General features: G+C 38.9%; 1 protein-coding gene across 1 annotated transcript; it reads left to right on the top strand.

Annotated features, from left to right (window-relative positions):
* The first annotated feature begins 156 nt into the window (after window positions 1–156).
* LOC148046746 (vomeronasal type-2 receptor 26-like) lies at window positions 157–14094 on the top strand. Its single transcript, XM_087714922.1, has 7 exons — window positions 157–164; window positions 6037–6201; window positions 6874–7165; window positions 7441–8301; window positions 10564–10791; window positions 11597–11723; window positions 13193–14094. The coding sequence occupies exons 1-7, from the start codon at window positions 157–159 to the stop codon at window positions 14092–14094; spliced, it is 2583 nt and encodes an 860-aa protein (XP_087571048.1).
* The last annotated feature ends 1174 nt before the right edge of the window (window positions 14095–15268 follow it).

Below are 15268 nucleotides of genomic sequence, written 5' to 3'. Positions count from 1 at the left end.
AAACAATACAGATGCTTGCTTGGACTAGAAAGCAGAGAAGGACAATAGAAATAGCTAGTCTTTTCCCCACCCATGTCCTCAACCGAGATCCTGGCTTGGTGGCCTTGAAGGCAAGAGAAACAAGGATGGTTTTGGCCAACACACAAGAGATGGACAATGAGAAGGTGAGTCCAAATGCAGACTGTCTGAGGAGACAGGTGACTCTTCCAGGTTGTCCAATGAAGAGCAAAGAGCAGAAGAAGCAAAGCAGAAGGGAGATGAGGAGAGTGTAGGTGAGATCTTGGTTGTTGGCTTTCACAATAGGGCTGTCTTTGTGCTTAATAAATATTCCCAACATCCATGTTGTAGTAAGGAAAAATAAAGTGGCAACAGTGGTTAAAATGAGTCCTAAAGGTTCTTCATAAGACAAGAAGCTAATTGTTTTCATGATGCATCCATCCTTCTTACGGTTTGCATATTGATCACCAGGACATTGAAAGCAAGCAACAGCATCTAAAGAGAAAAAAAAATCAACACAGATTCAATAGAATGATCATTATTAATTTTCATATTTATCCACATCCTGATGTTTATGCCTTTGTATCAAACATAAGACCTACAAAGTGATAATGCTCCCTGTGTATATGTATATTTTTGTATTTAGGTATTGTCAAATATTATTTTGATTGATTGATTTGATTGATGGGAAAAAAAACCACCCCGTTTTGCAAAAAATGGACCGTTTTTGCTTGTTATTGCCCCCCACCCAGGAGCACTCTATAAGCCTCCTAAGGGCTATTCATTCCCTTTTTTGAAAAAAAATATGGGCCCATTTGATTAAATAATTCGCAGTCAACCTGGCTTCACCCAAATCTAAATTATGCTCCATTTCAAGCACACATAATATGTTCCTAAACTTTTCCTCCAAACATGGAATCAGCACATTGCCTTTTCCCATGACTTTAGCCTTCTGGCCATTTGCCAAAGCTACTGCATCTCCTCCAGCTGGACACATTCCGAAAAACAGTTTTGAATTATTAACAATTGTTTCATTGGCCCAGTGGTGGGTTTCAAAATTTTTTGGAACTTCTTCTGTAGGTGTGGCCTGCTTTCCGGGTCCTCTAGTGGAACCTCTTCTAATAGGTTTGGTAGATTTGACGAACCAGTTCTACTGAACTGGTGCAAACCGGTAGGAACCCACCTCCTGATTGGCCCCACTATCTATTAACCATTTGTCTCTGCTATTACAGTAACTAAATTTTGCAACAGCAACTTGTCCATCTGTTGTTTTTCTTCGTTGTAAACAGACTTTTTTTAAAGGAGTCTTATTACCACATATGAAACGCCATCATTGTTCCCATTTTTTCTTCTTAGAAATTCTTTTCTGGGCTGTAATCCAGTCTCTTCTGGTCTCTGCAGACATCCTGTCTGTTGCTTTTCTCTCTCTGCTCTTTGAGCCCTACCTCAAGAATTTCTCCTCATGGCTTCTTCTAAAATGGTGTTTGTTTCCTTCAGACATCAGAATCTGATCCACATCTATCTAGGAGGGATTTGTAGTCCATGCAGTGCAATTAATTTGAGTGGATTAACACCCGGTGCCTGCTTTCAGAGTACATCTATCCCATTGTTTGTCCATGAGGAAGTTACTGAATGCCCTTCAATTTGCAAGTCATCAACCTGAAGGTTACCTTGACTCTGAATGACATAGGACTATCAAAATGTGACATCCCATAGGTTCAAGAAAATATATTATAATAAACTGGGGATTATGATGACTACAACATGCTTATTAAACAACTTGTTCACTCAACACTAAAACAAAATGAATTTGGGTACGAATTAATTATTTTCAACAGACTGCAATGGAATGGAATGTAGAATGTAGAATAGAATATAGAAGAATGGAATGGAATAGAATAGAATAGAATGTAGAATGTAGAATGTAGAATGTAGAATGTAGAATGTAGAATGTAGAATGTAGAATGTAGAATGTAGAATGTAGAATGTAGAATGTAGAATAGAATATAGATGAATGGAATGGAATGGAATAGAATAGGAATAGGGTAGAGTAGAGTAGAGTAGAGTAGTATAGAGTGGAGTGGAGTGGAGTGGAGTGGAGTGGAGTGGAGTGGAGTGGACTGGACTGGACTGGAGTGGAGTGGAGTGGAGTGGACTGGAGCAGAGTAGAGTGGAATAGAATGTAGAATAGAATGTAGAATAGGATATGGAATGTAGAATAGAATATAGAATAGAATATAGAATAGAATATAGAAGAATGGAATGGAATGGAATGGAATGGAATGGAATGGAATGGAATGGAATAGAATAGAATAGAATAGAATAGAATAGAATAGAATAGAATAGAATAGAATAGAATAGAATAGAATAGAATAGAATAGAATAGTTCTTTATTGGCCAAGTGTAATTTTTGCTGTGAATTGAAACATTGACTTTGCCATTAGACTTTGATCATCATACTTTGGACTTTGCCTCTTAAAACTTGGACCTTATTTATTTATTTATTAATAAAATTTATAGGCCGCCCAATCCCGAAGGACTCCGGGCAGCTTACAAAGCAAAAGAAAAAAGAATTAATAAAGAAAAAAAATAAAGGAAAAACAATTTAAAAACATCACACATGCACAATGAGGTCAACAGCCCTGATCAGATTGAGGTCAACAGCCCCAGGCCTGCCGGAATAGCCAGGTTTTAACAGCTTTTCGGAAGGCCATGAATGTGGGCAAGGTCCGGATCTCTGGGGGTAGCTCATTCCCAAGGGTCGGAGCAGCCACAGAGAAGGCCCTCCTCTGTGGAGGAGGGCCTTAAATAGTTAAATTATTAGACTTAACTATTCATCTGTCTTCCTGGTCAGGTGTTGTTTTGGGTTCAGATGTAGGTTCAGGAGAATGATGTAGCACTTGGGTAGGAAGATGCAGCCCAGAAGGCCTGCAGTAGAGCCCAAGATGGAGAAGACCTCCACAGCCATCATGTATTTCCCTTTGGTGCTCAGATAACATGACAGAAAGACTATGTATCTGGTCTTACATATATTAACTGCAGCTAGAATTGTATTTGCACAAGAATGGAACACACTTCCACTCTCTGTCTGTGACCTTCCTCCCATATTTGGGCATACCAGGGGTTGTGACTTTAAATATATACCTCTCACCCTGGCTGGCTGATAAGGAGTCGAGCTTTGTAGCTCAATGGTTAACACATCTGCCTAAGAGGCAATAGAGCACAGGTTCGATTCCCAACAAGGGTGTGGCTAGCTGATGAGAGCTAAATAGCTTGAAATAGATCTATACTAGTCTCCCTTTACTTATTTATCAGCATAAATATAACAAATGTAACAAAAAGGCAACAGTAAAAAATATTGGGTTTCTGTCTGGATGGTCTCTTGTGATGAGCCGAAGACAGAGAGTGGAAGTGTGACCTTCCTCCCATATTTGGGCATACCAGGGGTTGTGACTTTAAGTATATAACTCCCACCCTGGCTGGCTGATAAGGAGTCGTTCTCTGTAGCTCAAATGGTTAACTCCCTGCCTGGGAGGCAATGGAGCACAGGTTCGATTCCCAAACTTGGGTATGGCTAGCTGATGAGAGCTAAATAGCTTGAAATAGATCTATACTAGTCTCCCTTTATTTATTTATCAGCATAAATATAACAAATGTAACAAAAAAGGCAACAGTAAAAAATATTGGGTTTCTGTCTGGATGGTCTCTTGTGACGAGCCTAATGACAGAGAGTGGAAGTGTGACCTTCCTCCCATACTTGGGCATACCAGGGGTTGTGACTTTAAGTATATACCTCCCACCCTGGCTGGCTGATAAGGAGTCGTTCTCTGTAGCTCAAATGGTTAACTCCCTGCCTGGGAGGCAATGGAGCACAGGTTCGATTCCCAAACTTGGGTATGGCTAGCTGATGAGAGCTAAATAGCTTGAAATAGATCTATACTAGTCTCCCTTTATTTATTTATCAGCATAAATATTATATATATATATATATATATATATATATATATATATATATATATATATATATATATATATATATATATATATATATATATATATATATATATATATATATATATATATATATATATATATATATATATATATACACACATACATACATACATACATACATACATACATATATATATATATATACACACACACACACACATAGTATAGTATAGTATAGTATAGTATAGTATAGTATAGTATAGTATAGTATAGTATAGTATAGTATAGTATAGTATAGTATAGTATATATATACCGGGGGTATATATATATCCCCGGTATACCCAAATATGGGAGGAAGATCACTACTTCCATTCCCTGTCCTTCGGCTCGTCACAAGAGGCCATCCAGAGAGAAACCCAATATTTTTACTGTTGCCTTTTTGTTACATTTTGCACAAAATGTTACATTTTGCCTTTTTGCACAAATATAACATATATATATATATATATATATATATATATATATATATATATATATATATATATATATATATATATATATATATATATATATATATATATATATATATATATATATATATATATATATATATATATACACACACATACATACATATATGCATATATACATATACATATACATATACATATACATATGCATATACACATACACATACACATACACATACACATACACATACACATATGTGAATGATATATATATCATTCTATTGTTATTAATCTATTTAACAACATAATTGTATTATCACTTAATTCCTTCAATTAGAACACAAGTAAAACATTCTTAAAAGCGAGTAACAGGTAAGAGTAACAGGCCCTAGTAAGACCACACCTAGAATACTACATCCTGTCTTGGTCACCACATTACAAAAAAGATGTTGACTCTAGAAAAAAAATGCAGAGAAGAGCAACCAAGATGAGGGGGGGACTTGAGGCTAAAACATATGAAGAACGGTTGCAGGAACAGGGCATGTCTAGTTTGATGAAAAGAAGGACCTGGGGTGACATGATAGCAGCGTTCCAATATTTGAGGACTGTCACAGAGAGGAGGAGGGGTTCAAGCTATTTTGCAAGGCACCTGAAGGCCAGTCAAGGAATAATGAATGGAAACTGAACAAGGAGAGATTCAACATAGAAATAAGGAGAATTTTTCTGACAGTGAGAAAAATGAACCACCATTTGTCGGGAATGGTGTAGGGTCTCCTGCTTGGGCAGAGGGTTGGACTAGATGACCTACAAGGTCCCTTCCAACTCTGTTAATCTATGTAAATCTACTGTATCAACTCCATTTAGAACAGTTGTCTTGCCCTGATTACATATCCCTTTCAGATAGATGCAGGATCAGGTCCTTTAGCTTAACCGAACTGATCTGTTGTGTTATTCATTCCATTACAATATTCTCATTTCCAAAAAAGTTCTGGGGAGTGATACTAGTAATCATCCATTTTACTAAAGAAATTCATTTGTGGAAGTTCTATTGTGAACCTGCCACGAGCACAAAAACATTTTCAGTTGAAAAGTGGAACATGACCAAAGTTTTAATCCTCAAAGTGTAGCTCTGTGATGAATTGAAGTTCCCTTCTGAACTTTTCAAATTATTGCATCAGCAACGGGAGAGAAAATGCTGAAGACATAACCTCCCACAGGAATTATTTCAATGATAATAATTTTCTCCCTTCATCAAAACTGTAAACAATTGAAGAAGACATGAAGGGTTAAGAAATAAATTCATATAAATATATAAAAGGACTACCCCATGGAGACTGGGGAATTGAAAAAAAATAACATACATGTCCTGTGATTTTAACTGTCCCAAATTAAGTTCTGTTGCTGGAATTCTACACTGCCACTCAGGACTTTTGCAGTATTATCACTATAAGAACACGAATCAGGGCTAAAAGTCAGTCTTCAGCCTTTCTCTTGACAGGAATATTGAGGCTGGTGAATGCAGACCAACATGGGAAGCTCCTGGTGGTTGAGGGTCTATACTTAGAGAGCCTTTGCTGCCCAAATGTTCATTCTTCTCCTGTTTCCACTCTTCAGAGTGAAGTCTCTGCCGTGTCATCTAGGTGAACCCATACCTGTTCCAAATGAATGGTACCAGCAAGGAGACTTTGTCATCGGTGGGATGGTATCCATGGCTAACTACCAATTTAATGAAGTTTCATTTCGGCAGCATCCCTCTCAGGAGTATTTTGGACACCCAGAGTAAGTAATTCTGATCGTTCACATATTTATTTATTTTAGTTAGTTAGTTAGTGTGTCAAAGCATGTACAGGTTACAGATATAAGTATAAACATGGACATGAGCGCACGGAAACAGTATAAATAGATGATTGCAAATATGTATTAGCATGGACATGAGACCGTAAAATGAGTACAAATCAATAGAGACAGAAACAGAAGCTCATGAAAGAAATGCCACAGAGATATGACTTGGGGTGATGGTGTGCATGCCAGCAGAGAGGGCTCTGCATGCTACCTCTGGCATGTGTGCCATAGGTGTGCCATCATGGGTATAGGGTCTCCTACTTTATCATGGGGTTGGGCTAGAAGACTTCCAATGTCCCATCCAACTGATATTTTCATCAGTTTTCTGAATGTCTTCTCTAGCAGAACATTTGTCATTTCCCTTTAGAGGACGTTCTTCATTCCTCACTTTCTTATCCATCCACTGTGGCTTCCTTTCATTTAGCATCCACTGACCCAGAAGGCTGAGTCCCATTTTCCTTTAGTTCAGTTCAGTAGAGATGGCAATAGGGTTGAAATGGCTGTTCTTCAATTGTGCTTGGATACTGACCGAAGCACCTCCATGAGATTACAGGAAAGTGGCTAGAACTAGAAATATTTAATGAGACATATACATTGTCCTATTTTCAGCGTACTAACTAAATTCTACCAGCATGTCCTTTCCTTGGTCTTTGCTGTGAAGGAGATCAATGAGAATCCAAAACTCTTGTCTAATGTCACTCTTGGCTTCCATATCCACGACAGCTACTACAATGCAATGATGACCTATCAAACCACTCTAGACCTCCTGTTCAGGTCACAGAAATTTGTCCCCAACTACAAGTGTGACACTAGGAAGAATCTCATTTCTGTCATTGGGGGACTGAGCTCTGAAACGTCATCCTATATTGCAGACCTTATACAGTTTTACATGATTCCACAGGTAGGATCTTTGAGAATAGAAAAATTCCCTCCTCCTTTCTTTTTTTCCAAATGAGGGCAATGCAAAAATAAATAAATAAATGATTATACTCTGAACAATGCCCACATAGCCCACAATGTGACCAAAATTTTCAAGGAATATTACTTGGAAACCTGACAATAAGTTTCCAAATTAAAAAAAAGAGAGAAATTGATGATGATGATGATGATGATGATGATGATGATGATGATGATGATGATGATGATAGTACGTAATAGCTATTTATTTGCTTTTAGTTCACGTATGGGTCATTTGCTCCAAAGGATATTCACAGTTCTGAGCTTCCCATCTATTACTCCATGGTTCCAAATGAGTCCTCCCAATACATTGGGATTATCCGTCTGCTTCAACATTTTGGGTGGATTTGGGTTGGGCTCTTTGCTATTGATAATAGTCACGGAGAATATTTTCTGCAGACCATGGAGTCCCTCTTTTCCCAGCATGGAATCTGCTCTGCCTGTACACAAAGGATTCCCTTTTTAACCCACTGGGACAATTTATCTGAAATGATCGTTATAGGGGAAACTATTTACAACCACATAGCTGATGAGAAGATCAATACCTTTGTCGTCTGCGGAGAGACCTTGACGATTGCATGGATCATTAATACTATATTCACGTTTGATCCTAGACATGAGAAGATTTCCTTGGGAAAGGTGTGGATCATGACTGCCCAGATTGTCTATTTGTTAACTGGCATGCAAACGAGATGGGATCGGCAGGCTTTGGATGGTTCCATTTTCTTTACAATTCACTCCAAAGACATTCCCGAGTTCAAGGAATTCCTGAAGGTCATAAAACCACCTTGGATTCAAGAAGATAGTTTTTTCCCACTTTTCTGGGAACAAGTATTTGATTGCTCCTTGCCAATTCATACCTTGACCCTTCCGGATAGTGAGATTTGTACTGGAAAGGAGAGGATGAAGGATATTCCTAGAGCTCTTTTTGAGCTGGAACTCTCTGGGCACAGCTATAGTATCTATAATGCGGTCTATATATTGGGTCAAGGTTTACATGATGTTTCCTTACTTGGATCTAACAACAGGCATTTTTTGAGGCATAAATTATCAGGATATCAAGATTTACAACCATGGCAGGTGATTTGTGTGCTACAAATACTTTGCACTAGATAATAGTAAAGTTAAGAATAGAATAACAGAGTTGGAAGGGAGATCTTCTAGTCCAACCCCCTTCTTAGATAGGTAACCCTACACCACTTCAGACAAATGGTTATCCAATATCTTCTTAAGTCTTGCAGCATTCACAACTTCTGGAGGCAAGTTGTTCCACTGATAAATTGTTCTGTCAGGAAATTTCTCCTTAGTTCTAAGTTGCTTCTCTCCTTGATTTCCCCCCATTGCTTCTTGTCCTACCCTCAGGTGCTTTGGAGAATAGCTTGACTCCCTCTGCCTTGTGGCAGCCCCTGAGCTATTGGAACATTGCTATCATGTCTCTCCTAGTCCTTTTTTTCATTAAACTAAACATACCCAGTTCCTGTAACAGTTCTTCATATGTTTTAGCCTCCAGTCTCCTAATCATCTTGGTTGGTCTTCTCTGCACTCCTTCTAGAGTCTCAACATGTTTTTTACATCGTGGTGACCAAAACTGAAGTTAGAGTGCATGATTCAAGCAGAGAAGAAGCAGATATTAATGTCCATTGATCATATTTATCTTTATCTTTATTTGCATCTTTGTATTTATAGAAAGGATGTTTGTAGAAGTAGAGCTGGTTTGATGGACTATAGTGAACAGCCATATTCCCAGGAAGAAGGGAACACATTCCAGAAAGTTGAAGGAGACAAGAGACACACAACCTGGATATTGAAATAAAAATAGAAAGGAATTAGAATAGCCATACTTTGAATTTTTCAGGTTATATCTGTTAGGATGAGAGTAGTAAGCGTTTAGTCAGGAAAGATTCTGTCTATTGTGTGTAAGCAAATAAAAGAACTGAACTCTGCTGATTTCTTCTATGTCGTTGGTTTTAAGTTCACAGTAATACATTTTCCATTTTATTTCCTGGACAACTTCAGGCGGCAATGATTAAAGCTTGAATGAATTAAGACAGTGGTCTTCATCCTTTCGGGCTCCATGGATTGACACTGGGGGAAGTGGTAGAAGGGGAGATGGTTTTCTGTGCACAATCTAGATTCCCCTGCATTTGCAGATGAAGATTCATGCACTCCCCCACCACTTGCCCGGCCCGGTTCGCAACAGGTTGTGGACTAATACCAATCCACAGCCCAGGGCTTGGAGACCCCCTGAACTAAGATGCAGCTTCTGGTTTTTAAAGCCCTACATCTATTCAGGAATTTCACCTATTGATGAAGATAGTAAATGAATGCTCCTTAGCATTGGTGGGATGCAACCGGTTTAAGAACTGGTTTAACAATTGATTCAGTGATTGTGTGCTTCAGTTTGCCTGAACCAGCTGAATCTCACCCCTGTTGTCCCTTAGCTGTTGTTCAGTTCTTACCACATGCTTAGCAACCTCACATCTATGAGAATAACATGAAATGAAAATAGATGGGAAGTGAGGAGCAGGATTGAAAAATGCTCCTCCATGTTTTTTGATATGCCTTTTCCTGGGACAAGGATCAGGGGGTTCTGCTAGCCTAGAATTCACCTTACCTTTTATTTCACTATTCCATAAATTGAAGTACTGAATCCTTCTTATTATGTTATCCCTGTTCTGACCTAGGCTTCCCAAGATCATGAAGCAGACTCCGCATCCTGATAAAACCTGTTTTATTTAGGTTAAAGGGAATTCCTCTCCAGCAAAGTCCCGGCAAACAGTCTTTCATGAGACTTCACAACTACAGAGTTTTATCAGGATTGGAGAGGTTACAGGCTGATATCTTCCAATCGCCACACTGTAACAGCAATTACTTGGCAAGAAGTCAGGAACAGATCTTTGTCCTAATGAACTGAATTAATTGTCTCTTATTCCTTAACTGTTCCCTTCTCCTGGCAGCTCTGCGCAGGCACACATTGGGAACAGGTTCCAGCTGTTCTTCTGCCCCACTGATATCTGACTCCAAAGGCAGTTGATAACTGTCAGATGGCCCTGGCCCCCTCTCTGCCTCCAACACAGAGGACTCATCAGAGCCTTCCCCAGACTCCAGGACTGGCCCATCTTCCTCCCCAACCTCCTCACAGTCTTAGACAGCCACCAGCTCTGCTGGTGGGCCACAACACCCCCCCTATGTAGGAAGAACTAAACAATTTCTCAAGATGTTGGACAAATAGATTCCCTATGTTTTCAGAGTTTCTCCCTCAAAAGTATAGCACAACTGTGACAAATGTACTCATATCTTTCTATTCTTTCTTTTCCTATTTTATTCATCCAAATAATCTAGCTCCACCAGTTTCTGAAAGGCATGAAATTCAATAATTCTCTTGGAGAGACCTTGACTTTCTATGATCAAAAGAAGATGGAGGGTGGATTTGATATTATAAATATAGCTGTCTTTCCCAATTCCACTTACCAGAGAGTAAAGCTTGGAACAGTGAACCCTGATACTCTCAAAGGAAAGGAATTAGACATAAATGAAGACATGATAGTTTGGCACAGATCGTTTAACCAGGTATGGATGCAAAGAGAGTTTGTATGACCATTGTAAGATGGGTAGATTTGAATGGGATATTTAGGGTTTTTCTTCTTGCAGACAACTTATAAAAACAAGAAAAACATTCTTTCAACTTTTACTGTTAAAAACTAAGACAAATATATTTTTGCACAATATTTATTATATCTCCCTGAAAAACTGAAACAAAAATATGAAAGAAATCTACATGCATTTAAGTGACTATATTTTCTTGTTTGAGTGAAGCTTCATCTGAGCCGAGGTGGCGCAGTGGTTAAATGCAGCACTACAGGCTACTTCAGCTGACTGCAGTTCTGCAGTTCGGCTGTTCAAATCTCACCGGCTCAGGGTTGACTCAGCCTTTCATCCTTCCGAGGTGGGTAAAATGAGGACCCAGATTGTTGGGGGCAATATGCTGACTCTATAAACCGCTTAGAGAGGGCTGAAAGCCCTATGAAGCAGTATAAAAGTCTAACTGCTATTGCTATTGCTATTGAGTTGTGATTGAAAGGGAATTTGATTGAGTCATTTTTTCTCATTGAATTAACTGAATTAATGAAATATTCCATATTAAAAACCCGATAATTTAAAAACTTAGAAATCCAGGTCAGATATGTCCACAAATTCAAATTAAAGTTCCAATTGAAATGGACGAACTGTATTTTCAAATAAATTGAATGTTTGATCCTTTTGTAAATCCTTTTGTTTAGGATATTTCTTTTAATATAATAGAACATTTCATTTCCAGTGTCGTAACTTCAAAGTAATACATCTTCATCTTCCAACATTTAATATTGATAATTAGGTCCTCCCTGTTTCTCTGTGCAATGACTATTGCCACCCTGGCAATCAGAAGAGGAAGAAGGAAGGGAAAAAATTCTGCTGCTATGATTGTGTTCCATGTCCAAAAGGGAAAATCTCCAAAGAGATGGGTAAGCTAACAGAATACTCTGGTTTTGTTGTTACGCAATGAAGTTGAAATTTCAGACAGACTTCCATAGTAATCAAGTACACCACAGAGCCGTGATGGCCAACCTCTGATGGCACACAAGCCATCGCCCCCATTCTGCTCAGCTGTGTATGACCCAGTTCAGCTCACCTCCCACTGGTCAGCTGGTCTTTGGGTCTCTGTTGCAGATGTCCTGGGGCAGGGTGCATGTGGGGGGCACGCACATGCATGGGGGTGCAGAGGAAGAGTGCACATGCATGGGGGCACACACACATTGCATTTTGGAAGTTCAAGCATTTGCTTGTTTTGGGCACTCCAGAAAAGATTAGCCATCATTGCCATAGAGGCATAGAGGAGTGCCAAAACAACCAGACATTAAGATATTTTCCCCCATGCATCACTCTGCTGAACAATTAATTCCTACAATACTGTCTTATCCCTAAGAATAGCTATGTAGTCGAGCTAAATCACTATTATCCTTCTCATCTTTTCTATTACCCAGGTTTCCCGAAAATAAGACCTCCCCGGATAATAAGCGCAATTGGGCTTTTGAGCGCTTGTGCTAAAATAAGCCCTCCCCAAAAAATAAGCCCTCCCCACACTTGCCGCCTCCCGCACCTCAAAAATAATAAGACCTCCCTGAAAATAAGGCCAAGTGCTTATTTCAGGGGTCAAAAGAAAATAAGTGTCTTATTTTCGGGAAAACACGGTACCTACTGGTATTCCTTTAACATCTTATGACTATCATCTTGTGTTGTATCTTATCATTTATGATGGACTTTATTTTTTGATTGTAATCATGATTTTTCACTTGCTGCTTGTATGTACACTGGGAGTTTATGCACCAGAGACAAATTCCTTTTGTGTGTTGAATCACACTTGGCCAATAAAGAATTCTATTTCTTTGAGTCTGTGGTCTGTTGAACTCTTTGAGATAATCTATTTTTGTGCTCAGGTTATGCATTCATGAAATCTTGTTTGGAAATGGAATGGGGCAATTAAGAAATCAAATTCATTTGTTCATTGGAAATTATATTATTCTGAGCATGGAATTAATTCTATGTCTCATGAACCTGGATTGACCTAAGGAATTTCTTTTCTTCTTAGACATTCTTACTTATCCCAAAGGTGCTTTTTCAACAGACAACTGGACTTCATTTTTTTCTTGAAGATGTTTGCTTTTCATCCAAAAAAACATCTTCACTGACTATCAGTTGCCTCTTGCAAAAGCATTTTTGGAACAACCATGACCTGGATGACTAAGAATCTACATGGATGTATTCCTACTTTCAGTGCTCTGAAAATCAATTCAAAAATTGTGATAAAGATGAATGCATCATCAAAAATAACTATCTTCTTGCCTTATGAAAGACTTTGGAATCAGTTTAGCCACTGTTGCTACTTTATATTTATCCATTACAACACATGTGTTGTTGTTGTTTTCAATTTCAGATATGGTAGCTTGTGTCCAATGCCCAGAAGATCAATATGCAAACCAAGAAAGAAATGGATGCCTCCTGAAAAGGATAAACTTTCTGTCTTATGAAGAACCTTTAGGGTATAATTTAGCTTGTCTTGGTGCTGTGTTATTCCTCATTACATCATGGGTCCTGGGAACTTTTATTAAGCACAAGGACAGCCCTATTGTGAAAGCCAACAACCGGGATCTCACCTACACTCTCCTTATCTCCCTTCTGTTCTGCTTCCTCTGCTCTTTGCTCTTCATTGGAAAACCTGGAAAAGTCACTTGTCTCCTCAGACAGTCTGCATTTGGTCTCATTTTCTCATTGTCCATCTCTTGTGTGTTGGCCAAAACCATCCTTGTTTCTCTTGCCTTCAAGGCCACCAAGCCAGGCTCTCGGATGAGGACATGGGTGGGGAAAAGACTGGCTGTTTCTATTGTCCTTTTCTGCTCAATATTCCAAGCAGGCATCTGTATTGTGTGGTTGTCAACCTCTCCCCCATTCCCAGAGTTAGATATGCACTCAACAACTGAAGAAATAATTATACAATGCAATGAAGGATCAGTTTTTATGTTTTATTGTGTCCTGAGCTATATGGCTCTCCTTTCATTTGCCAGCTTCATTGTGGCTTTCCAGGCTCGTAATCTTCCTGACAGCTTCAATGAAGCCAAGTTCATCACCTTCAGCATGTTGGCTTTCTGCAGTGTGTGGATCTCCTTTGTCCCAACCTACCTGAGCACCAGGGGAAAAGCCATGGTGGCTGTGGAGATCTTCTCTATCTTGTCCTCCAGTGCTGGGCTTCTAGGCTGCATCTTTTTCCCCAAATGTTACATTATTGTTTTGAGGCCTGATTTAAACCACAAGGAGCAACTGATAAGAAGACATGTTTAAACATGTTTTAATTACAAACAGATTATGTCTGTCTATGTAAAATTATAAAGTATCTTTAATGATTCTTGTGAAGATATTCATTTCTTTTAAATACTGAAAATTCATTCTTTAAGAGATATGAGGAAGAGGGCTTCTTATGGTTTCTTAAAGTTCTTGGGGAATTATGGTTTTTATAAAGAGCAAACAATATTTAATCAAATACAGTTAGCGGTGGATGAAAAGTTAATTAAGAAACTGTATAATTTCCTATTAAGACTAAAAATGTAAGATGAAAAGGTAAAAGAGAAGATGATAGTTTTTTGAATATACTATAAAGGTAAAGGTCCACCTTGCACATATATGCGATAGTAGTGGGCTCCTACTGGTTCGGACCGGTTCGGCTGAACCGGTAGTACTTCGGCAGCTGGAATCACTGGAATCGGCAGCAACAACGGCCTGCTATGGCTCCGAACCAATTCTCCCTGCAGTGTCATAGGCACTTGCATTTTGTGTTTTGCTTCTGTACATGCACAAAGCAATTTTTATTGCTCTGTACATGCATGCATCTGTGCAGCGCGCACAGAAGCAAACGAGCAGTAGTGACCACCGGAACCCATCCCTGATGTGCAAGTTGTTCCGAACTCTAGGGGGTGGTGCTGATCTCCATTTCAAAGCCGAAGAGCCAGCACTGTCCGAAGACGTCTCCGTGGTCATGTGGATGACGCAACTAAATGCTGAAGGCACACGGAATGCTGTTACCTTCCCACCAAAGGTGGTTTCTATTTTTCTACTTGCATTTTTACATGCTTTCAACTGCTAGGTTGCCAGAAGCTGAGACAAGTAATGGGAGCTCACTCCATTATGCAGTGCTAGGGATTCAAACCGCTGAACTGCCAACCTTTCTGATCAACATGTTCAGTGTCTTAGCCCCTGAGCCAGCACATCCCTTTTAGAAATACTATAGAATTTGATAATTGCCAAAAGCTCTAGGAAAGGAACTATAAATTGACAATGGCAACTACATATAAGAAAAATATGTATAAAATATTTTATAGGTGGCACTTACCACCAGCAAGACTAGCCAAAAAGGTTTAAAAATATGTCTGCTAAATGTTGGAAATGTAATTAAACTCTGGGCACATATTACCATATGTGGTGGACATGTCCAAAGTAAACTAAAATAGACAAAATACAT

Source organism: Thamnophis sirtalis, unplaced genomic scaffold, assembly GCF_051295495.1.
Source record: "Thamnophis sirtalis isolate CommonGarterSnake01/CBP01778 unplaced genomic scaffold, rThaSir2_p1.2 scaffold_4, whole genome shotgun sequence".
Classification (NCBI taxonomy): Eukaryota; Metazoa; Chordata; class Lepidosauria; order Squamata; family Natricidae; genus Thamnophis; species Thamnophis sirtalis.
This window is presented reverse-complemented; position numbering and strand designations above follow the sequence as displayed.